Source organism: Saccostrea cucullata, unplaced genomic scaffold (assembly GCF_032062105.1).
Source record: "Saccostrea cucullata isolate Sc308-1 unplaced genomic scaffold, CSIRO_AGI_Scuc_v1 ctg43, whole genome shotgun sequence".
Classification (NCBI taxonomy): Eukaryota; Metazoa; Mollusca; class Bivalvia; order Ostreida; family Ostreidae; genus Saccostrea; species Saccostrea cuccullata.
The window spans coordinates 1,031,695-1,058,436 of NW_026934231.1; the positions used below are offsets into that span (position 1 = coordinate 1,031,695).

The 26,742-nt window shown below is 32.0% G+C and overlaps 2 protein-coding genes across 2 annotated transcripts; both read left to right on the forward strand.

Moving 5' to 3' along the window:
* The first annotated feature begins 1,710 nt into the window (after positions 1-1,710).
* On the forward strand, positions 1,711-10,248 carry LOC134240298 (neuropeptide F receptor-like). The gene is made up of 2 exons (XM_062722405.1): positions 1,711-1,797; positions 8,902-10,248. Exon 2 carries the CDS (start codon positions 8,917-8,919, stop codon positions 10,129-10,131), a length of 1,215 nt encoding a protein of 404 aa, XP_062578389.1. The 5' UTR covers positions 1,711-1,797; positions 8,902-8,916; the 3' UTR covers positions 10,132-10,248.
* Positions 10,249-14,045: 3,797 nt separating this feature from the next.
* On the forward strand, positions 14,046-17,492 carry LOC134240297 (uncharacterized). The gene is made up of 5 exons (XM_062722404.1): positions 14,046-14,185; positions 15,376-15,460; positions 15,581-15,733; positions 16,035-16,210; positions 17,128-17,492. The coding sequence occupies exons 2-5, from the start codon at positions 15,405-15,407 to the stop codon at positions 17,361-17,363; spliced, it is 621 nt and encodes a 206-aa protein (XP_062578388.1). The 5' UTR covers positions 14,046-14,185; positions 15,376-15,404; the 3' UTR covers positions 17,364-17,492.
* Positions 17,493-26,742: the final 9,250 nt, after the last annotated feature.

The window sequence follows — 26,742 nt, forward strand, 5'->3', positions numbered from 1 at the left end:
TCGAATACTTTTCGTTAGCTTTACATATTTCATTTTTAACCTTTTAACCCAACTTAAGATAAACTGACGACGTATTATCACTTATAATAGTTATTCCAATTCATTTATATGTCGACACGATGTATCTAAGCGAGCTTGAAATAAAACATACCGAAAAGTCGGACGCATCTGTTTCATACTTGGATATTTTATTTAAAAAGACGCTTATGCATGGTTACTTAACAATAAAGTTTTATGATAAAAGTGACAGCTTAAACTTTTCAATTGTCAACTTCCCTTACATATGCAACAATTTTCCATCATCGACTGCATACGGAATTTACATCTCTCAAATTATAAGATACGCAAGAGCATGCTCCTATGTAAGAACAATTTCTTAAACGAGGTAAGTTACTGATAAACAAGTTGATGAAAGAAGAATAACATCAGTCGTGTTTAAAGTAATTCTTTTTCGTAAGTTCTATGGACGATACATTGACCTTGTCAGTAAATACAATCCATAAGTCAAATGCTGACTGACGTTTTTTTTTAATACTAATTGCTAGGTCATTATAAACAAACTGAATTGTCAATAGCTTATTTCCCAATCATGACAAGGAGTACATGAAGGGTGTGACCGGTCAGCAAAGGTTGTTAACTCCAAAATGGCACCCAATTCAAACTCTGATGTTGTAGAGTTCATTCTTTGCTCTTCTCCTAATTTGTATAGTTTAAATAAATCTTAGAGCTTGAATATTGCTCGTTATCTCCATATATTTAATTAAATTAGAATAGCTTTATGTATCAAATTAAAAGTAAGAAAGTTTCTTTTATTAGTTAAATAATTTCTTAATTAATACAAAAAAGTGAAGATAAATAACAGTGATCAGTCTAAGAAAACCTGTAATAAGGGTATAAATCACGTGCCCCTAAAAATAGCCGGGATGGGATCAGTAGCTATTGGAGAAATAAGCATCCTCATCCTCTGTTGACCAGTCATTTTAAACATCCTCACGTGAAACAGACGTGGGAGACAAGGAAATTATATATCTTCTAAGTACATTATATGCTGTAATGTACATTTTTTATATGAAAATATACATGCACTTTTATTACTGACTCCAAATTACAGTCTTGGTTCAGTTAAATTAACACTGCACTTTTATTGCTGTGGCACAGTCGTAATTCAAAATATCAAAGACAAGATTAATTATTCGTCTATTTATGTTGCATTCTTATGTATACATTTACCTTGAAGATTATACCTTGTAAAAGGTGTCTTTTTAGAATCTGTTATAGAACCATTTTAGATTTTATTTTATGTAGCAATATTGAAGCAAACATGCAAAGAAGACTCTATCTAGGTTATCTGATAGAAAATGTACAAAATTCAATAGGTATTTTACTTAAATCTTAACCTGTCTATCAGAAATGTACAGGTATCTGACTTGAGAAAATTGTGAAGTTATATTCAAATACATTTTAGAGATCAAATGTATGTCAAATATTGGTATTTATTCCTGCTAAATAAAGAACTGATTACAGTGTATAGGACGTAGATAAGAGATATAGAAGACAGCGGTAAATTGAGAGAGGAATTGATTTTTGTCCGTTTATAAGTGACAGTTTGAAGCCACTTCTTTCCTCAGCAATTAATAGCCTGAGCAAGGCAGCATTATTAGAGACTCGGAGAGTTTCTCTTTCCGAAGACACCGCTTACATAAAATGGTTGTTCGGAATCAGTGGTCAAACGGTTCATAAACCTGGACTTAACATACTTTGATTTCACATTGATTTTCCTGACCATTGAACTGTTCGGTAAGTTTTTACGTACATTTATTTTTTTCAATAAATGTTAAATGAAATAAAATGATATATATTGTAAGCATATATTTCATAAAAGAGAAAATAGTGTTTATTCACAGGATACACAGTCTGTTTATATGTTGCTGATTTTAAATCGTTTGTTAAAGAAAGAAGCTTTCTAAATTTCATGAAGAAATAAATAATAAATAGCTCATGTGTATTATCAAAATCTTAATTTTCATGTTTATTTCAAACAAAAACATTTTAACATTTACTTCATTATTCATCAAGGACTTCGTTTACATTTACAGATTGTTTTGGAAATATTTCAGGTAACTCATTATCTAATGAGATATTTATTGTTTGACATTGCAAAGAAGCACGATACATTCTTTGTTTACAAATTACAAGTCCTGTGGTATGATTGAAAATCATATTTTTAAAAAAATCTAGTATGTTAGCATCTGACATATTTTTTTCATGTTAGTTTGCGATTGTTGTTAAACAAACTTTTCTTTTACGTATAGAGAAAACAATGAATAAATGTCCTGTACAATACCAATGTTGACAATTGAAAGTTAGCAGTCTGCAATGTTTCGAAGATAATATAAAAATAAATAATATCTGAGGTTATTGGTCTGCTAGAACGTTTCCATGCAATCTTCAAAATAACATGGACAGCCGTTACAATGGAATCAAAGAACGCAACATTAAAATGACGTCATATTGAGTAATGACGTCTCAAAATCTACGTATAATTATTGTTTAACGCGGCAGTATTTCAGATACATATATATTTTAGCAATGAAGTTTGATATTATGACCAGTTTTTGAAAGAATTTAATTTTTTTGGCGCTCCCAATAGATTCCTCTTACAACTTTGTATCTTATTTATATCTTGTAATCGAGTCAAAACGTACCCATCTGGTGTTATATAACTTCTTTTAAGAACCATCTGAATGAAATATATGGAGATAACAAACAGTAGTGACTAAATGCAGTTCCTCAAAAATATCACAAATTACAAAATTTTGACTTCTAAAGAAGGGACTCATACTTCCCTTTCTAAGGAAGAAATTCTTCAAAATCCTATATCAGTTTTAAATATTTTTAATATTCCACAGAGCCAAACTGAATTTGAACTACCCTATATATATTGGATTCCGAAACTTCATAAAAATCCTTACAAACAAAGATACATTGCGGGTTACAGTAAATGTTGAACCAAGCCTCTTTCGTTACTCCTCACTAAGATACTAACAGTTGTGAAGGAAAAACTTCAAGAGTACTGTGCAACAATATATTTAAGAAGTGGTGTAAATCAGATGTGGATACTCAAAAATTCTACAGAACTTTTGGACAATTTGAAATCACAAGATTTTACCAAAATCAACAGCTTAAAAATTTACAACTTTTCAACTTTATACACACCCATTCCCCATGATAAATTAAAGTCCAGGCTTTTTGATATCATTGACAGCTGCTTTTTTCAACAAAAATGGAACTTGTAAATTTACTTACCTGGTCATTGGTCATTTGCAAAATTATTTTGTTAAAACACATTCTGATTGCACACACAAGTACTCTGAAGTTGACATCAAAGAGATGCTTGAGTTTCTGATTGACAATATCTATGTAGTTTTTGGAGACCGGGTATTCCAACAATCTATTGGAATTCCCATGGGTACCAATTGCGCTCCGTTAGCAGACCTATTTTTATATTCGTATGAAGTAGAATTTGTGCAAAATCTTTTGCGTGAAAAGAAGAAAACACTTGCTGTGGCCTTCAACTCGACATTTAGATATATCGACGACGTATTGTCAATTAACAATGATAATTACCATACCTACGTCAATGCGATATATCCTGGTGAGCTTGAGATAAAAGATATCACAGAGTCTGACACATCTGTTTCATACTTAGATATTTTACTTGAAAAAGATGTTAACGATTATTTAACAACTAAACCTTATGATAAACGTGATGACTTTAACTTTTCAATCGTCAACTTCCCTTACTTATGCAGCAATATACCTTCATCACCTGCATACGGAGTATATATATATCAGTTGATTAGATATGCAAGAGCATGCTCTACGTATGAACAATTTCTAAAACGGGGTAAATTATTGACAAGCAAGTTGAGGAAACAAGAATATCAACAGTCTCGTTTAAAGTCATCATTTCGTAAGTTCTATGGTCGATACAATGACCTTGTCTGCAAATACAATTTATCATTGGGTCAAATGCTGACTGACGTTTTTCATACTAACTGTTAATCCATTATTTATACACTGAATTGGCGACGGATTTTTCCGTTATTTCCCGATGATGACAAGGAGCACACGGCGGGTGTGACCGGTCAGCAGGGGATGCTCAGTCCTCCATGGCACCTGATCCCACCTCTGATATTTCGGAGGTCCATGTTTGCTCTGCTCCTATCTTGTTTTATGGACTTTGAGATTGAATACTGTTCGTTTTATCCATATCTTCCTTGAATTAACAATTGCGGTGTTTCCATTTTATCTGTTGACTTTTGCAAATGTGAAAAAACATTGTCCATACCTTATCACGTGTTCAAGGAATTTTACATTTAGCAAAAAGAAAAAAAATATATTTTTATTTGATTTGGAATTTGTTCTAGGAATTCTCTTTCGTTGGTAGAACAGTATTCGTGCTCAAAATGCCATCAAACACTACAAAATAGGAGCGGAGCATTCCCTGCCGACCAGTCACACCCACCGCACCTTGTCATGATCGGGAAAAATCCGTTGACAACTCAGTGTGTTGTGTAAATAATGGGCTTGCAATCAATATGTAAAAATGTCATTTAGCATTTGACTTAATAATAAATTGTATTTGCTGAAATGTCATTGTATTTACCATAGAACTTACGAAATGATGACTTTAAACGAGGCTGCTGATTTTCTTGCTTCATCAGCTTGTTTGTCAATAACTTGTTCATACGTACAGCATGCTTTTTCGTATCGAATCAACTGGAAGATATAAACTCCACATGCCGTCGGCAAAGGTATACAGCTGCATTAATAAGGGAAGTTGACGATTAAAATGTTAAAGTCATTACGTTTATTATATAACTTAGTTGTTGGATAACAATTAACATTTTTTTTCTAGTAAAAGATCCAAATATGAAACAGATGTGCCAGATGTAGTCGAGTTTTTTTTTATTTCAAGCTCAGCGGGATATTTCATGTCGACATAAGAAATGGAAATAGCTATTTTAAATTGACAATACGTCGTCAATATATCTAAATGTCGAATTGAAAGCCACAGCAATTGTTTTCTTCTTTTCACGTAAAAGATTTTGAACAGATTCTGCTTCATATGAATACAAACAAATGAATAAAACAATGCGATAATTCTTAGCTATATCAATTGAGGAAAATGCTTCGATGGCATGTTGGAAAGTGCACAAAGCCAAGTTGAAAGTTAGCAATCAAAGCGGCTTAAAACGGGATAATATGTCGGTATTGTGCTATTTTCATTCAAGCACCATGTCCAAATTCCATTATGTAAATTATTCTTATGTATTTTGTTACTTATCTATTTGTAATTTAAGGATTCTCTAGAAATAAGCTTTTTAAGAAGCTTTTATTGCTTATCCTTTCGTAATACTTATTATCTGTATGTCAGGTAACTTAAATACTATGTGCTCATAGAGAACTTCATCAGGTAGTAAATTGTTGAGTTAAAGTCTTTTTTGTAATTGTAGACTACTGTTATGATAATACTTTTCGGGACTGTCTGTTTTTCTGTCTGTTTTTACCAGGGTTATTTTAAGATTTTGCAAAAGGTCAAGATGTCAAAAATTTATTATTACAATAGCTACAAAAGTATGTGAAGTGTATAGTTAAAACTTTGATAGTTTATAAATATATCATTCATTAACAGATAGAAGTATCATTTAAAAACAAATATTTAAATAAATGTTTTTGTTGAGAAAACCATATATTAAAAATATTGCACATTTTAAAAATGCACCTGCTTAATTCTGTACTTTAAGTGAAAACCATCATTGCAGAAATAATATATGTTTATCATTGTAGGGCAAGTTGGACATAAATGGTCTCTGAAAGGCTGTTATTGAAAGCATGAAATGTATAAAGACAAGACCCCTATAAAATCCGCCCTTTGCAATGTACTTTCGGTCTTATATCTTAATATTTGGAGAACATAAACAGAGAAAACAACTTTCCAGAGGCAATCGAAGTCCAACTTGCCCTTCATTGATATACAAATATTGTTTCTGCAATGAGGTCTTTTACTAAAAGTACGAAATAAATAAGGTGTATTTAAAAAAAAATTATATACATTTTTTTAAAAGAATTTTTCTCAAAAAAGATATTTTTAAAGTATTTATTTTCAAGTGATACTTTCTATCTGTTAATCAATGATATATTTATAAACTGTAAAAGTTTTAATTTTATAAACCACATAATTTTGGGCCTATTGTAAAAATAAATTTTTGGACAAGTTGACCTTTGGTGAAACTTTAAACTAAAATTCTCGATAAAATTACATTTTAAAAAAGTACAGGAAAGAAAAGGAGACGATGCTCACGTAGTGCTTCATTCAAATTTTCATGCCAGATAGAATATAATAAATTTGAATTTGTTTTGAAGATATGATTCAAACAATCTTCATAAATGTTGATTTTAAATATTTTTTGGCGTTTTGGTTCTTCTATAAGCATTTTTGTTGAATCGAAGCTGTCTTGAAATTTTTTTTTTAGCATTTTACACTGTATTTGATCGCGCTCCTATGTTAAAATAAGCAAACAAAGGTATTAGTTTTGTTGCCTTAAATGTACATTGTATATGCTATATGTTAAAAAGGTCAGTTTTCAAACATTGCACACAAAGACTTCGGACAATCCCCCTTCTTAAATCGACACGCCCAGTTGTCCTTACAAATTAGAAATTTGAATTTGAGAAATATAGTGGAAAGGATATCTTTATGCCATAAAATTTTATTTTCAAAATATTTTGTAATCTAAATACAATAAAGAACGCATGAATTTAATTTGTATTCATCTTAGTACTTTGATACGTCCCACTTTTCTACTTTAGATGAATTCTCATATTTTTTTTCCATCTTTTGAATAAGGGATGGCAGATGTGTAAGTAAACACTTAAAACTAAAACTGTTCTTTTAATCCATGAAAATTAAACATATTTTTTTCCAACTAAATTGGGCCTCTCTGAGATCTTATCAAACAATTACAATTAATAAAATGGTGAAGTTAAAAAACAGTAAGCGGTCTGAAAAAAATTAAAAACTAATTAAACTTATGTAGAAGGCATAGATATCTCATACTTGATTATAACATATGGTAATAACCATCAGTTTTTAAGCTCAAATATCCACTAAACAATACAAAATTGAGATAGATTTTTAAAATGTGCATGTATGAATTGTAACATTCTTAATACGTGTATAACAATCTGAGATTTTTAGTAAATATACTTTGAATAACTATACTTGAAACTTTAATGTTCTATAGCAATGCAAATACTTTGATAATATAGTTAATATTAGTAGTTTCAGTTAAGTGTGAAGTTTTGCTTTACGTCACGATCTTTTTCGACAGATGCACCCAGCGTAAACAATTCAGCCACCGCTTTGTGATTGGTTAACTCATATTATCAACATTGACACGGAAATAGTCTGTTGCATGAGCAACCAATCAGGGATTAGAAGAAATTTCCAGTCGTAAAGCTTGCGGTAATGAGGCGTTTACTATTTACCTTGAGCACAGCTGTCATCATAGGTTGTGACGTAATACAAAACTTCACACTTAACTGAAATTACTAATATAGTTACCAATAGTAACTATAGTTAAATATAATATATTATTTTGTTCAAGTTAGTATAAAACAGTCTTAAAATTGCAATAAAATATGCAAACTGCATGTACTTACCAATGGAATTGTATTTGTTGTTGGTCATCAAATCGATCATTACTTATTTCGAAATGCTAACTTTAGAACGAGTTTAATGAAATTGCAATAATTTTATTGATCCCTGAAATATCAATTTTATTGTCAGTAAGCTGCCACTTCTTAAATTGGAAGAAGACAATAAAATTTGCATTAAAAATTTTTATAATACGTTTGTACCAGTGGCATTTAGAGAACATTTCTTTTAAATGTTATACTCATAGTTACTGTAATTTGAATAATTCTAAAAACAATTAATAGAATATTTCTTATTTTGACTGATTTTTTCCCAAAATATTTAAAATGGTACTGGTAGACAGTGCGCTTAATATTCATGTGGTTGACTGAAATGTCACTTTATCAAATAATAATGTAATGTCTACACATGAATTGGAATGAAATCTTCAAAAGAAGAAATTCTAGACATCGTGGTGATATACCGGTAACATCGATCAGCTTAATAAAATTTTCATGTCCTTCTCTTGTGCTTCTTTTATTACCTTAGATCAAATAAGAGTTCAATGGATGTATTCTGCAGCAAATTACCGGTATATAGTTTGTAAAATTTACATAAATACATAAGATATTGACTCCACAATGATTTCAGTGTCCTTAAAAGTATAGTATTTCTAACACATTTTCATGACTTTCACTTCTGTGAAAAGTATTATCAACATGTTTCAGCTTTATAACCCCAATCTTCAGGAATGGTACCCAGTACTAAAAATAATGTATATTTAAACATAACAGGTGGATATTAATACTTCTGACTTTTCTGGATAATTAAAAAAAAACACCATAATTATTGTCATTTCATGATTTTAATTTATAGTGAATCTGTCTTATAACGAAAAAAATGTTACCAATTGAGGAATGACGCAGCAAACTAATCAGCCAAATGTGTATACAAGTAATTAAATTTAAAATATACGTAAGGTGATCAATGTTTGATCATTTAAAGAGATTTACATATACGATTTATGACAATTTCTTACAGGAACAATTGACTTAATTATAGAATGATAGGGACAACTGACATAATTATATGATGACAATGCAGTTTATTGGGCAATTCTTAAACGCCTCAACTCCATTTTTTTTTTCAAAATATTTTCAGCAACGCCAATGTTAACTTTGTATTATTAATGTTTTCAGGCACAGGGGAACGAAATGGCCGAGAACGAAGTATTCGATTTAAATGAAACATATTCAATTCAAAATATGACGATGGAGGACTCACAGCTGCTTTCCATACTGTATCAAGACATGAACAAAGGCCGATTCAGTAAACCTACTGAGTCCATTCTGATTTGCTGCTTCTCAGTTCTAATTGTTTTTGGAGCTCTTGGCAATGGTCTGGTATGCTATGTGGTCGCCAAAAATCCTCATATGCGAACGCCCAGAAACATCTTTATTATAAATCTGGCCATTTCAGATTTGACACTTTGTCTATTTACACAGCCTATCAATTTGTATAAACTATTACGAACACAATGGGCTCTAGGAGAATTCATGTGCAAATTCGTTCCCATGTTCCAGGGAACAAATGTATTTGTCTCCACAATCAGCATAACAGCAATTGCTCTCGATCGGTTCCAAGTTATTGTATACCCTACCAAGGACAGCATGAAGAAACTCGGTGCAGTAGCGGCCTTACTTTCAATCTGGATAATTTCTTTCCTCATAGCAAGTCCTTTACTTATATTTTCTATCCACAAGACAGACTTGCCATTTAAGGATATGAATATTTATATTCCTTTTCGTATCTGCTTTGAAGACACTTCGTTACAGGAAGAAAAAGGTGCATATTCCGTAGCTTCAATGGTGGTGCAGTATATTTTGCCCATCGTAATCGTGACGGTAGCCCATCTTCGCATTTGTAATAAACTGAAATACAGAATGGCAAACCAGCAAAATGCATTAAACGCAAGGTCTAATACTCAAAGGCAGAAACAAAGAAGGAACTCCCGTAGGAAAAGGCGAACGAATATTTTGCTGGCTTCTATTGGAATTATATTTGCGTTAAGTTGGTTACCTCTGAATATTTTCAACATACTCAGTGATTTTCGATTAGCACTCTTTCTGGAATCAATAAACATCAACCTAGTATATGTGATATGTCACATGCTTGTCTTAAGTTCAGCCTGCACAAATCCTGTTCTCTACGGATGGTTGAATGAAAACTTCAAAAATGAATTTATGAAGATTTTATGCAAAGGATGTTGTGTCAAAATGTCTCATTTGTGTCGTACTGGGCGACAGAGCGGAGTGGTCATTGTTGTGGCCAAAGAAAGGACTGAGAGAGATGGACACTCAGTGACTGCAGCTTCCACCACGAATATGATTACGCATAAAACACACATAGACTCGCACGTGTCCTTGTGATGAAGTGAAGGGGATCATAGAAAAAGACTTTAACGAGGAGATCCGAAAAAGTATCGAACAAATGGGTCATATGAATGATAAAACAACCTTATGAATGAGCCTTTTTTCCTTTACAGAGACGGGTTTTTTTCTAACTGTTTAACATTCTTTTCCAGAATAAATGGTTTTAAATCACATGCATTAGTATTTAATATTTTCAAAAGAAATCAAAAGAAAAAAATTTAATTATTTAACAAAAAGAGATGATTTGCTTAAAAATGAGATAGATATCTACTTAAAAAAAAAAAAAGAAAAACACTGTATTGATCTTGTAACTTTTGCTAAATCCTTTTGTTAGTTGCCAATATTTGGTTGTTAAAGTAACGGTTCACACTTCATTATAACGAAGCCACTCAGGTAACGTGATTCGGAGCCCACGGTGGCTTCATTTAACAATTCATTGATAGTTCAATACACAAATCGACATCTAAATGAAGATCATTCTGAATTATCGTACTGTTCTGTTCATTATTTATAACAAAACACAAATAGGAAAAAAGGTAATTAATAAACGGAAAGATTTTTACTTCATTCGACTATAAGCTCTGATTATTTACTGAGAATATATTTAATACTATAAGGATGTGCTGTAAAATCAGTCTGACGTAAGCTTACATAAGACTACAGCTAAAGTGGGGGTGTTTTAAGTTAATTAAGTGTACTCTATTAATTCTTATGACGGTAATCCTTTACTGATATAGATGTGTTGATCTCCTTCTCTTCGGTAATTACAATGTATGGAAAATTTCCGATGAAGTCAGATCAATATGAAATAAATATAAAATGTCAACACAAGAGGTCATAAACTTCTGCTGGATTATAATGTTTCTTTCCTGAACTCTACTCAAATTGCCGTTAAGTACGTTATAAAGCAAATGCCGAAAATCCCTACTATCCAAATACCGACATCTCTTACTATTCAAAGCCTTAAATACCTAGCTTCTACTCAGATCCCTAATAGGTCCCCTACTACTCAAAGAGATGAACAACAGAAAAAAATGTAACATCACAGGTCGAAAATTTCTATGTGAGTTAATACATTCCTCTCAGCGGGACATTAATTTCCTTTTAGAATGGCTTGTACAGAATAGGAGTCGGCACGTAAGGATCTGCCACTCGCAGTTCCAGAGGCTGTCAAAGTATAGCAAGATTTCTAGCCATGGCACAAAAGCTAAATGAAAATCAATGAAAAATTGAAAATATTTGCAGATTTTGTTTCATGCATTAACACACGTAATGTCCTTAGATATAAATTCTATTGTTTTTAGACGCACTACAGGACTTGCTATTGGGCCTCTGATTGATATAAATTATTTTTTCAGTGTAATTTGTTTAAAAATATTGAAAAACGGTCTCACTTTAAAAAAGCCTTAGGTACATATTTATTCCGGAACTTTCTCATCCTGTTAACGACTTTATCAAGTTATAATAATTCATGCATCCAGTTTTTATAAAATTTAAAAATTCAGCACTCATGTTGAGATACCTGAGAAAAAATTCCCCACCTTTCTCTTGACCAGAGTCGGCAGAGGCAAACAATCTTTGTTTTCACCCTATATCACAACCAGGATAAATGTTAAAATATTGTAAAACTTATTGTAAATGTACAGGCACCATCAATCCAAATACAGCAGTTTGGGGGGAACAAAAAGTATGACAGACGAACGGGCGGACAAGCATAACAACAATATAACGGAGTTTTCTTTAGGAAGTGAGGGTATACGTAAGTTGTTTTCATTAATGAACAAGGTTTTCTTAATACATAAAAGAGTCAATTCCATTTACATTTCCATTATATCAACAAAAATTTGTGTCCAATGTTAAACACCAGTATGAGATAGGGTCTCAATGCTTTCATTTACGACAACAGCCTTTTCAGAGAGTCTCGTTAATGGATAATAGGCTTAATTAAATGCATTGTTCTTGAATTTTAGAGAAAAACGCGTGTAATTGAGTACCTTCTGCCATAGACCTGCTTTAGGTCTATGCTTCTACGTATACATAGAATTTAAACATAGCACATTCTTCGATTAAAAATATGACACGTGTTATAATTTTCAGAAACAATTCTAGCATTATATACTTGAAAATTCTGGTTCAGAGGTTGTGCTAGGATATAATTTTGTAAGAATATGTCACAATGTTTGACGTCATATTATATTGCTTAGCAAGAAATTAAAATTACCTCATTTTCAATAGATTTATCTACTATAATCAAGATCCACATCGATTTTAACTGCATTGTTAATTAAAACATGATTGCTCTTTGTAATGAATAATCTGTGAACATTGTAAAACTATATTTTATACCAAATGTGTGTATTTCGATAGTCAAACGACTAACACGTGTTATGTTAAGAGCTGTTTTAGTAAAAAATCACTTCTCTTTTGAAATTTTTATCGAAATTATTTTAGCTTCACTTTAATCTACAGTCCTTCTTACATTTGGCGATAAATTTATCAAAACTAAATGGTTTCTGGGGAAAACTCGGATTTCCAATCTTTAGATTAATACTTCTTAGCTCCTCGGGACTCAGCAGTGTTATATTGTCAGAAAAAGAAATCCTCTCTTCTATTAACACTTTAGGGACATTATCAATATTTTATAGCAAATGCATAATTTTAAGTAACTTGTCAGTTTGTACATAAAACATAGAGAAAGATAATGTCTCCATATTTTTCGCATTAAATTATTTGCACTTGAGCGACCCGAGGGCGTTAATAAGATATATATATAGGATCTCCCATGAATTGTTGTTGGATATGAATTTTATCCAACGAGTTCTGTGTTTTTTTTATCCCCGAGCCTTGGCGAGTGAATAAAAACACACAAGTTGGATAAATGTCATATGCAACTACAAATTATGGGAGATTCTTTTTATTCCTTATTTAATACTTCACAACATAGACCTAAAGCGAACCCTTCGCTTTAGGTCTATGGTTTAACACTGTTTTTATATATAGGACGCCACTTTATTTTACTTCATCACGCTAACGCAAAATCCATTGTGACGTCACAAACTTAACTGTGGGATATCATAAAAATATCCACAGAGTCATTTCCACGTGATAAAGGGGTAAACATGGGATAAAGATTTGTACATATTTGAGTTGCAAACACTTGTTTTTTTTCTGACATAAGCAATGTTTCGTTATCGATTTCCTCCTCTTGTAGTCTCGATTATTAGATTAATTAAACATATGATAAAACATATAATTATAAGTCAGTAATTGTACAAGACTGGTTTCTCCCTATATTAATATGCCTTTTCCATAGGTAATTAAAGATAAACATATAACGAACGTTGATATTTTTTTTCAATCTAGAAAACAATACAAGAGTCGACAAAGAAAAAGTATTGACCACAAGAAATAACCACTGCCTGTCCGGTCAAACCCATGAGCAACTATATTTTCGTAGGAAAAAATCGATGAAGACTTTGTCAAATATATTTAAAAATTCGATGGTCTAACAATTCGTATGATTTTTACCAGTTAATATTATATAAGTTATTAAAAGAGGTTTATTTGCATATAAGGTCGTGATAATTACCTTACAATTTCGAGAATACTATGCTCTCTGTTTAAATTTTTCACTTTGTTGGACTTTTAAGCTCGATTGCTGTTCGTTTCCTGTTTAATTTTAATTAACTTATTTAGGAGAAATTTATTTATCAGTATTCAGTATCAGTTTAAAAATTGTTTCTGCATTCCGAATCATTTGACAGAATAAAAGAATTTATGCATGGATACCAATTGCGCCCTTTTATAAGCAGAACTTTTTCGTTTATTCATGATACTTAAGCAAAATATGCATGAAAAGAAGAAATTTGTTGCCTTTAACAATTCATGTAGATATATTGACGACATATTAGAGAGGTTGAGATTTTTAACGTGTACGTGTACGTGTACTTGTAGTAGGTGATTCCCCTAAAATATTGTGTATTACGTCATCAATTGTCGAGTTCGTTTGCTTTCTACACGTTCGCCAGTACTTGTAAAGCGGCATCTACACGTAAGTACAAACTTGTAGATTTTCCTTACGAATTTAAACAATTCTTGAATGACAAAGGCATTAAATTTACAAATTCATCATAGCTAGTGTATTTTGGGAATGTTTTATATCTGATTTTGAAGAAAACAGCGCTGATATCAAAACATAAACATTAAAGTATCACTGATCTATCTGTGGATTCAATGTAAATTTTTAATTAGATCGTGCGCCTTGAAAGCAAAAGGTTATCATCTATTTGCGCCTTCAAAATTGTAAATTTATTGATTTTGTACTTCAGCCTAGTGTAAATGTGTGTATATGTGTCTTAAGTGATATGGTAGTCATTTTCAAGGGGGGGGGGGGGGTTAAGACTTTGACGGAATGAAGTGCGCATTGTGTGTCTACACATTTTCCTTGTTACAACCTGAAATATTTATTTCTGAATACGAGGTATATACATATTTTTGTACTTTATGGTATCGGAGCATTTGCATTTGCACACATTAAAAAAGTAGATCTCGACAAGCACAGGATTCGTGTTACCAGACCTTATAAACGGCCTGGTGTACGTTGCATGTGTCACGTCATCTCCCAAGAAATATTTACATCACATTATTGTCGTTGAACGTTATATATACAAAACTTTTCTTTTGTAAGCATTGGGATGCCTCCGGATGTTTTTAATCAAAATATGCAGTTGTTATACCGATACATAATTCAGCCAGGCTCCTTTGTCACACACAATTTAGATACGCTCACTTTTGATCACAGTTTCACTTTTACCGCATGAGTTCATATAGCTATCAAAGAAATTGAATGAATTTTATCGATTTTTTCATTAAGTAAAAATGATAACACAATAAAATATTATAAAGTATTAATATAGGTGTAATGCTGTTGTTTTTTTTTTAAATTTAAAAATCGGTAAAATTGATGGGTAAAATATATCTAACACTACATGTATGCGAACTCCCTTTAGTTCTACAGAAAGAGTGAAGAATGAGATTAGTGGAAAAGTGAGAATGAGATCAAAAGTCATATCCAAGTTTTATGACCCGGAGCACAATATTCCCCATTTTGTTTTAAATAAATATTTATTTTAAAAAGAAGTAAACATAAACGAATCAAAATACATATACCCAGGTAACTATCACTCATGCTCGAAGTCAGTGCTGCTGCACATAATACAATATTCTTTTCCTTTTAATCAGATCGATCAAGATAACCCTACGGTCTGTCAATGGACAGGAAAAAGCAGGTCCGATTTTCCGATCAAAATGACATCAAACTGCTAAGGTAAGAATCAGACACTTTTTCAAAAGTAAAACAAACTGAAAATCGACTTGTTAAATTCGATTTCATGACATTTGCAGGATTATTATTCCAAGTATTTCATATACTGTTCAATTTACACAGAGAAGTCCTCTCCAAAAATCCATTTGAAGAAAAATCAAAATGGGCCGAAATAGCCAGTAAGCTGCCAATGGATGTTGATACTAGACGGGTTCGTGAAAGAACCCTTTTACTTATTGAACAACGACGTAAACACAATAAGAGTTCCCTTAAAAAGTATGTTAAATTGACATAATTATATTTTAAAAGGTTTCATCAAAATAGAAATCAATTGGCTAATGCATTTATTTAATTTATATTAAACTTTATTTCAATTTCATACATCATCATTTGTACACGAAAAATAATTTTAATATGCAGCAAAACTCGTTTAGTACACGATAAATAATATACACTGTATACAGTTTTCGGAAAGAAGTTATTACAACTTAAATTAATCCTTTCCTTTTACAGTCAAACTCGTTTACATTGAAATTTGATTTTTTAAAATAACTTTTTGAATAATTTTCGTATGCAGGTCTGGAGTAGATGAAGAGTATGGGGAAAAAGAAAATCTCATGGATGAAGCGATAGATTTATTTGATGAGGAGGAACAGAAGAAGAAGACCTTGAAAACAAAAGCGGAAAAGGAAGAAAACATTGGGAAAGATATTCGAAAACGGGCCCTTGAGAACTTAACACCTACAACAAGCGGTAATCAATTATAAAGTCTTAATAAAGTTTATTTTGATATTTGTATTAGTGCCCCCTTTTATTTGGAGAATAAACCTTGAATAAAAAAAAGTCGAAATCTAAAAATGTGAATTATAACCAACGTCTCCGTTTTAGCTTTTTTATCCATTTAGACTTAAGGTTGTTCTTTGTTTTTTTGTATTGTAACTTATTTAACAATTAGTCGTTATAATTGTTTTTTCTTCAGTGAATATTTGTTTATCTCAAAAATCTACAGCAGAAAATACATGAACAGCGGAAACGCCCCCCCCCCCCCCCCAAGAAAAATTAAATTATCCTACATGAAGTAAAGGATATAATTAATAAATGAAAGTCTTTCACACAAAATTATCAAGTTTTGTTATACAAGTATAAGATGACTAAATTTCTCAATATAATGAATCTACATGTATATAGCACATTCGGAGTTGTATTTTGAAACAAAGAAAACGCAGTCAAGGAGATTTTTAAGGTGTTAAATTAGGCACGTAATTTTTCATGTTATTTTTTCATTATAAAATTGAAATTACGTTCTACACAACGAAAGCAACCATAATACCGTCCATTAATTACTACATGTATATTAGGACCATTACCAGCTTAGCTTGTTAATTCCGTCCGTCCGTCTATTACGCTTTAGGGTACCCATCTCTTATCCGCAACTCCTCTTATACCACTGAGTGAAATTTAATGAAACTTTCACAGAATTTTTATTACATATTGCCATTGTGCACCTTCTAATTTACTTTTTGATCTGACAAATATTTTGGGTTTCCCGGCCATGGCAAAACATGGGACTTTGTCATCAGTTATAACTATATTGGAGGCGGGGGTATCATTTATTGAGCTCATTGCTCACAGTACCTCTAGTTATTAATTGAAATCAAAACTTATTTCAGACGAAGACCTCAGAAAAATGCCGAAAAAAGGTTCTGCTGTTGTCAACTACTTAAAGGACAAGGCGGAAGCCGAAATGGCAACCAAGAAAGAAGAAATTGCATTAAAGAAAGAAGAGCTAAAACTTGAGAGGGATAGGTTTGAAATAGAAAGGCTTGAAAGGTTACAGAGACTTGAAAATGAAAAGCGCCACAACCAAATGATGATGGAACTTCTAGCAAAATGTTTAAAAAAGTGAATTTAATATTATTTAATGACTAAATGTTTGTGTTACTCTAAAAATAAAACAATAAATAAATATCTTATTATAACAGTTTATTTCTCAGTTACAGACATTTTTTTGCTCTCCATTGACTTCATTGGCTAATTTCTCAAGACAGGTACTCCTCGAGAGTTGGAGGTTGCAGGCTAAAGTAATCACTTGTGACACTTCCATATAAACAAGTATGGCAGTTTGTGAGTAGCGCCGCCACAAGGTAGTATTTCGCAACTGGTTGAAGAAAAAGCTTCTGGTTCTTTCTGTAGTCGACGAATGAAAATAACGATAGAATTTTACCAAAACTCCATTCCACACTTGAGCGTAATTTTGACATGCGTTTGTTGAAAACCATCTGCTGCTGTGTCAGTACTGCTCCACGAAAGGGGGACATCAAGTGCGGCCTGAGAGGATATGCTGGGTCACCGTACAGGGAAAATATGGTACCGTCGGGGAGAGTCATATTTTCTTCTAACATTGGCATTAATCCACTCATTCTAAGCATGGCCGCATCATGGCGTTTTGCTTCAACAGGCCCGTACATGTGAATAATCAATCCGTTGGGAATTGTGATAGACTGGAACTTAAGTCCATGTACGCGTTTATGGCCACTATAGACGACTTTCTGGTGCTTCAGTGGTCTGCAAATTGGTCGTACTGTACCATCTATGAATCCCCAGCACTGGGATAAAGGGGAACCAATGTCAGAAATAGCTTCAGCGTACTCTCGTAATTTCATTTCACTTAATAAGTTTTGATCTAATTCCCTCAACTTGTATGCATGTTTTTCAAATATGAAATTCAGAACCTTGTTAACGATGTAGGAAATTTCAGACTTTGAACGACCAAATAAAGGCACCATATCGTCGAGTCTATTTGGATAAGCTAGACGACGTAGTAAAATAAACAAACCTTCTGTTCCAGACGTTCTGGTGCCGTTTGGACAAATAAAGTGAGATGGAATCTGTAAAGCAAGACAAAGACGGTGTATGTCTTCCCTTTTGAATCGAAAATATGAAATAAATTGATCTTCGGTAAAATCTTCCACACGAAGATATGGTCCTTTTTCACGGTCTTCACGACATGTGGATAGCAAAAGCAAATCATCATCCCCCGTTATACAGGCTAAATCAGCTATTTCTTCCATTTTGTGAGAAAAAACGTCATGATATTGCGTAAATGACGTCACAATAACCTTGCTAGAATGATTTTTAACACGTGCGTGCTACACGTAAAGAGCTACACGTAATAATTCTCAACCGTATATCTCACCTAACGTGTACGTGTACTTGTAAGTATTTTATTACACGTACACGTACCCGTACACGTTAGAAATCTCAACCTCTCTATTATCAATTAGGAAATCTGGTAATGCCATTTGTATGTTGCCTCGACACATCACAGAGAGCTTGAAATAAGATACCACAGACTGAAAGGAAATATCTGAAAAAGAACGTTGATTGTAAACTAACAACAAAACGTTATGATAAAGATAATGACTTCAACTTTCTATCGCCAAAGAGTCAGCAATCAAAATTCATTAACTTCATACGGGAGAAGCATCTCCCAATTGATAAAATATACAAGAGCATGCTGTAGGTACGCAAGCAATTATAAAATAAGGTAATTTATTGACAAAAAAATTGATGAAATAAAAATATCAACAGTTTCGTATAAAGTTATCATTTCGCAAGTTCTTTACAATGACCTTGTCAGCAATCACAATATCTTTAAACTGAGTGCTGACTGGCGTTTTTCATCTAATAACTAGGCATATTTCCGACTCTTTTTTGCCATTACAACAAAGAACACAAGGGAGGTATTTTTATGATGTTTTAGAGGTCCTTGTTTGCTCAGTTCTGATGATGGTATATTGTTTAAGGGAGATTTCCTACATTTTAACATAATAAAGATGATATCATGTAGGTATGAGACGCCAAATTAGATTTTATTTAAAATATTTAAACCGTCAATTTTGTGTTGCTTCTCCGCTAATTTCAAAAGTTAAGTTTGGTTTTTCTATATAAGAAAGTTTGCAGAAATTATTTCTTAAATACGATACATTAAAGTTGCCAGAGATATAACCTTAATCATAGATGGTGAACTTCGAGTAACAGAAAGCAGCTTTTCTACATTTTATCATAATAAAGATCATATACTCAGTACGTATGTGACGTCAAAAATATTAAGATATTTGAACCTTCAATTAATTGTACCTATCTTCAAACCAATTGTACCTATCTCTAATGAATTTATAAAGGTTTATAATTTACAATTCAATTATACCTATCTTTAATTCATTTGAAGAAAGGTACAAGAGGTGTAAAGATAGGTATAGATGCCATGAATTAATGATAGGAATCATTGATTTAAAGATAGGAGCAAATGAATTGAACGTATATTCAATTATTTAGACATAAACGAATTGAACCTTGGTATAATTGAATTGTATCTATCTTCAAATCCTTTGTGGATTTGTTTCAATTGTACCTGCTACATGTTATATTTTCAAATGAATTTTACCAATCTTCAAACATCAATTGTACCTATTTTCAAATGAATTAAAGATAAGTATAATCTAATTGAATTTATCTTTAACTGAATTAAAGATCTATTAGGTCAATATAATCAGAGATAGGTGCAATTTATTTGAACCAAGGTTTAATTATTCATTTAGACCAATCTTTAATTCATTTAGAACAAATCTTAAATTCGTTTAGACATATCTTTGATTCAATTGTCTCTATCTTCAATTCATTTGGAAATAGGTACATAGATAGGTAAATTATTTGTTTCAAATATTTGAATTTATGTTCGTTCAATACGTATGGTCGGTGGAGGTACCATCCTATTCTCGTCATATATCGTAATGTAAGACCAACGTATACATGTACCTTTATTCTGTGTTCTATCTAATCACGGAGTGCAAAGCATACTATACCGTAAATCCTTAAATATACGCAAGATATAAATAAATGCAGATTTGTTTTGCTTTTTTGTGAAGTACAACACTTGTGAATTTTTTTTGGCTTATATGGTGTTAACATCCATGTAAAATTTCTTGAACAAATGTCCACTTGCGATGTAATCTCTATTATAAAGTGTTTCGGGTAAAATTAGGAGTCAACATTTTTTTAAAAACAAAAATTCTATATGAATGCTTACCGTCAATTATAGTATGTGGTAACAATTATACTAAAGCTCATAATTCTTTTTGGTATCGTAGCAAATAGTTTCACAACTAATTTTTTCTCTATGTTAATAAACCTTAATTTCCTATATAATGAAGCTTCGTCTCTGTAAATGAACAAACATCAAAATTCTCATCATCTTTAAGCCGCTGACTTCCTCTTACGAATGAAGAATGGCCTGCAAACATTGATATTGCCCAACAGTTGATGATGAAAAAAGCGCTACAAAGCAAATGCAATAAAATTTTCTTCTTTCTCATAGCAAACACTCCGTTAAATTCTTAATCTTCTGCAGATGAAATCGATAAGGTATCGCCGTCATTTCTTATAAAGTATTTTAATGATGCTCTACTGCTGGGACGGAGCATTGTCGAGTATTGCTATATAAAGAATTCTAATGATTGTAAATAATAAAGTTGGGAATTATGTCGCTATCTTTACAGAAATTTTTAATAGCATTAAATTACTACTTCGAACAATATCTGCCTTTATTTTAGTCGATCTACAAGCATACTTTACTATAATACACTGTTTAGCAATTGATGAATGTCTTACGGGGGAAAATTATATATACATGTCGGTTAAAATAATTTTTTATCAAAGAGGATTAATTGATTTTCATATTTCGTTCTGAAGCAACTTGTGGGTCCGTGACAAGACATACTGATATCTCATTCCCGCGCTTCTGGAAAGAAGGAGACAAAGACGCGATGCTAATTAAGATTTGGAATGGTTTTTAAGGATTTGTGAATCTGTATTGGTGAAGTTTCCCAACAGCACTGATAAGATCTTAATAATTATTGAAAATAGAAAAAAAGAAGCAACAGGAAATTACCAGCGTAGAGAGAGAAGACAGCTGAGAAAATCCGGGACACAAAAGCCTGTGGTGCATACTTTGAAATCAACTTTAAAATGAAAACGTTCATTTCACTGATACTTTAGTATAGTCAAAAGAAGCATATAGACTTTTTAAAGAAAATGAATACAATATATCTTACATGTCAAATTTGGAGACAACCTATCGTAATCAAACCAAAAAGGCCATTTTAAGAATGCTCATCGGAAAAAGAGCAAACACCGACCTCTAAAAATTCAGATTAGAGATGGGATCAGGTGACATGGGGAGTAGGTATCATCTGTAGACATGTAACACTTGCTCCTCGGCATGATAGAGAAATACGGTTGATAATGCCGGGCGTTAATTTTAGCCTCACAATTAGCATTAAATATGTTTGAAGATAGGTATGAATCTTATACTGTTAGTAGACATTGACTACATAAACAGACGATGAATATCTAAGCACAATTTTTCCTATTGACGAATTTACTAAACCATTCTATGCATAAATCCCTTTTTGTTGGATGGCACGGATGTGATCTGCATGTCACATCTAACATGGATGTGACTTGCATAAACAAAATAGGCACAAGATGTGACATGCATGTCACATCTTGTGCCTATTTTGTTTTGATGTGCCATCTTTTTGCTAACTTTTTCATATGTTGTTTTGATTGTCTTGTCTTACAGATACTTTTTTCTAGTCAGTTTTGGGGGATCAGACTGCTAATCAAAGCTTGTGAATCTGATCCCCTTCTTGTTTGTTAAATTGTTCACATTTATACCGTCATTTTAATAAATGACATTATTTATCTGTATGAAACAGTTTTATCTGACTTATATAAAATTAGCAAAAACAAGCTGAGGTGAGCTTGCCTATAAGCATAAGAATACATGCATCCTTTTTTCTTGAAGATCACATTGCTACATGTACATGTACTGTAAAGCAATATGAGCTACATTTTCGAAAGTTTTATTTCGCTGTTAAAATATGTTATTATAATATATTTGTATATAACTTAAACCTTTATGATCAATTAGACTAAAATTAAGCAGAAGAAAGACTTTTATATACAATCCAATATACAGTTTTATATAAGAAATCATTATTGTACAGGACGACAATAATGTAATTTTGATTCAATCGAAGCTTATAAATAGTTCTTTCATCGCTAATACGAACAACAGAAGTTTATTAAAGTTATTTTTTTTTGTCATTGAAATAGTTATTTACAATTTTGCAACAAAACATTCCAACATCATAGTTGCAGCTCGTATTGCTTTAATCAGGCATCATTTGCCTTCCAATCCCAGGTACATTTCATTGCACTTACTTTTATATTTTCATTGTATTCTTTTTTAATATAAATCATCATTATAATCAGAATCCTTTCTAAAAAGAGAAACTTTTATTTTTATGATAAAAGTTCTTTGACTATTTGGTGAACTGAATTCTTAAAAAAGAACAATATTATAGTTCAGGAACAGTCTCCTTAAAGAAGTAACTTACAACAGGGCCTGTATATAATTTCGTTTTTGTGTCATTGTTGTTTTGTGAAATATAATAAAAACAGAAAGATGTACGGTGTAGTGATAACTGGGTGATTTACGCAATTGTTTGTATTCAACATATCAGTTACTGCCTTCTGAGATGATTCCCCCTTCGTCATGAGACATATCAACACCTACAATATCACATTCGTACAATAAGTCATCATTTGTATGTGAGATTTATAGGAATAATATGGTAAAAGTTCAACAACCCTGACAATAAAATACAGTATGTCACAAATCTACCAGGAGACATATTGTGTAAAAATTCTACTGCTTTGTGTACAAATACGATACACAAGAAACCACATTTATGAGATACTTATTTGGATAAAACTCCCGTACTTTATATGTAAAAAACAAACAAAATACGCACAAAAATTATTTATTTGAGACAAACATTTAAACGATATATTAACACTTAATGACACATCCAGTTCGTTTCGTATTTGGATATTTTATTTAAAAACAGATGTTGATGGTAAATTTACAATAAAACTTTGTGATAAACTGGAAGAATTAAACTTTTCAATTGATCGTCAACTTCCATGACTTATGTAGATATATACCATATTCACCAGTATATGGGGTTTATATATATATATCTCAATTTGTTCGATACGCGAGAGCACGCTTTACGAATTACCGAAACATACTTATTTGAAATAAGTTGATGAAACAAGAATATCAACTCAACTTTTGGTAAATTATGAGGTGGATACAATAACCTTGTCAGCAAATCCAACCCATCATTAAGTCAAATGCTGACTGACTATTTTCATTCTAGTTGATTTACCGTTCATCCCAATCAATAACAACAAGCACACTGTGGAAATGACCGGACGACAGGTCCTCCATGTAACTGATCCCACCTCTGATGTTTATGGAGTGAGGTCCATATTTGCTCTGCTCACGATTTTGCATTGTTTTAACCGGCTTTGAGTTTGATCAGCTATTTTAATCAGCTGTTCGTTAAATCCATATTTCACTACGTGAGTCACTGGATTTTAAACTGATGTAAACAAAACTTTCCCTCATCAGACGAAGGTGGTTCTCTTTACCAAATGGTGGTTTATTTGAGGTTTCAAACTATGCTTAACATTTCCAAGAATGCTTTCTACTATAATTAGCTGGAGAAAACATAAAAAATATACAAATAACTAGATAATAAAAGAAAATCTTGAAACTTTAATTTTTTTCATGTAATTTTTTTATAAATTAGAAGTGCAAATCTCCTATGACATTAAATTACATAGCATCACTCAGGTATTTAAATCTGGATAGTTGTTAAGACGTTTCTCTTCAATGAAAATTGTGTAAATTCAGCTAGCATTTTCCTATGTATACATGTAGTTACGCTTCAAATTATATATAAACATCTGATTTATATTTTTTACGATGTATAATGATTTAATTTGTCGTGAATGGTTGTGTAAAATTAAGGTGTCAGGTATTTCAATGCTAGTAAAATGCTTATTTTAGAGTCTACAATTGATTGACATTATTTTTTGGATATGTTTTAGTACATTTAAGAGCAGAAAGGATAGGGGATTGGTTAACTTTTACTAGACTTTGTTATGCTTTCTTTATGAAGTTTAATTACTTAATCAATAAAAGAGAGATAAGCGAGATTTTTGTCGATTTAGAAAGCCACGTTTCGCAGTGATTAGACTTACAGTTGTCATTCAGCTTTTTTTGTGAACATTAGAGGTAACTTCGTAATCTTTCTCAAACGTAAAAAACGTATTTCGTTGGGGTGGGGTGGGGGTGTTACCAACTTAACACTAGTCCACGTTCTCTAGAAGGGGTCCCAAGGTAACTTTTTCTTGGTTTAGTATATACGTTTCACAACAACAAATAAACAATAACTCCGCAAAATCAAGGATTGGTTCGGAGCCCCCCCCCCCCTTTTGAGCCGCATATGATACATATTTAGCTTGACAGTTATTTAAACGATTGTAATATTTCAAATCCATCTTAGTTGTGTAGAAAGGGCACGGAAATCAAACTATCTTCGACTCCCCTCCCTTCGCACGTTGGCCAACTCTTGCCAAATTTTCCTTCAGTAATTTTTAGTTGTTACTTTTGATTTAAAGTAGAATACAATTGGAGGGAAACTATCAATTTAAAACAAATTCAAAATACTTTTTCCTTACTCTGGTTACAGCAAACATTTGTCCGACCGGTAACAGTTACCTTTTATCTTTTTTCAGAAACTAGTTTGACCAGATAAAGAGAATTGAAAAAAAATAGTTTGGACGGTTGCTGAGAAAAAAGAGATTTAAAATAATGGAATTTAGAAGCATTGAGTTCTAAAGGCAATATCTATTTGTCACGGTGTTATCAGATATGTTGATAAAATAAATCCTAATTAATTGAGAAATGAATTGAAAAATTAAAACAATCGAACATGCTTTTTTCAGAAATCAGAGTTCATATATAAATTAGTAACGTGAATAATGTTTTCCAGGGAAAGTGGGGAAATTTTGAAAGATTTTGTCATTAGTTTTAAAAATTGTGCAAATTTTGTATAGAATTGTGTACAAAGTGACACAAGGTCTCATATCTAAGCACAAAAGAAAACTTACGATTTCTTTATATTTTAGGAATATGTTTTTAATGTCATTCAAATCAAAATATGTCAAAAAATATATAAAAATCCATGCATCAAACTTTTGTTTGTGTTAAGAACCCATAAAAATAACGTTTAAAACTTCTCTAGGGAATAAATTTGGTTAGCAACTGTAATGTGTTTTGTGGGTTCGACCACGGATGGAGTTATGATAAAGAATTTTCCTTACGTTATTTTACGTATTTAGCCGATTGGATTAAATATAAGAACAAACACAATCAATATTAATCAACAACACAATGATTTAAACTTATTGTCTATATAATTATAATTTTCCTTAGTTTGTTATCTCTAAGCCCCTTGTCTGACACTCTGTTTGAGCACTATAGCTCCCAGACCTGTAGTTTCAAACACTGGGTTTTAAACACCAATTTATTTAATAGTAATTTACTCTATTTTAGTAACCTGTAAGAATTTATGTAGCTCAAATGGTCCGTCTGCAGAACTTTGAGACACCGCAAATGAGCTAACACAAATACCTTACCTTGTCCGTAAGACGTCCTTCCTCTTCCACGGCTTCTCCACAAATGAAATGAACACCGGGACTTGAATAAGCCCGCTTATATACTTTCCCAAGATCTGTTGAGTCAGATCTTGATCTTCTGAATGTTTGAAACATTGACTGGACACAGGGATAAGACTATTTTAAACCCTGATTATATAAATATTAACTCGATCAAAGGAATTTCACTACAATTACCCATGCCTCCGAAACATATGCGTCCCGCATACAGAAAAATAAGATTCCTGATCATGAACTTTTATTTCTTTATTTATTTTCTTACACCAGATAACAGGTTACAGTCATAATAAACGCACCAAAACTTTAATATATTATCATATTATTTTCATTAGTTTTCTTACAAGTGCTATTTCCCACTTTCTTTCCTCTTTTTTTTCAGTCGCCGATCACTAATCATAAAAGAATTCCTCTTCTTCGACGATCTCCTCGACCTTCTTGTCATCCTTGACGTAGCTAGATGTTGTCTTGTGAAAGTTCCTTTTCTTCACAAGGTTTCGTGACTTTTCTTCAAAGTCAGTTTTTGTGCCTTTGGAGAGATATGACCTAAACCTGAATCGGTTCACTGACATGTCCTTCTCCGGCATGTGGTCAGGTGTCTTTCTCATCGGAGTGAATACAGATAATGG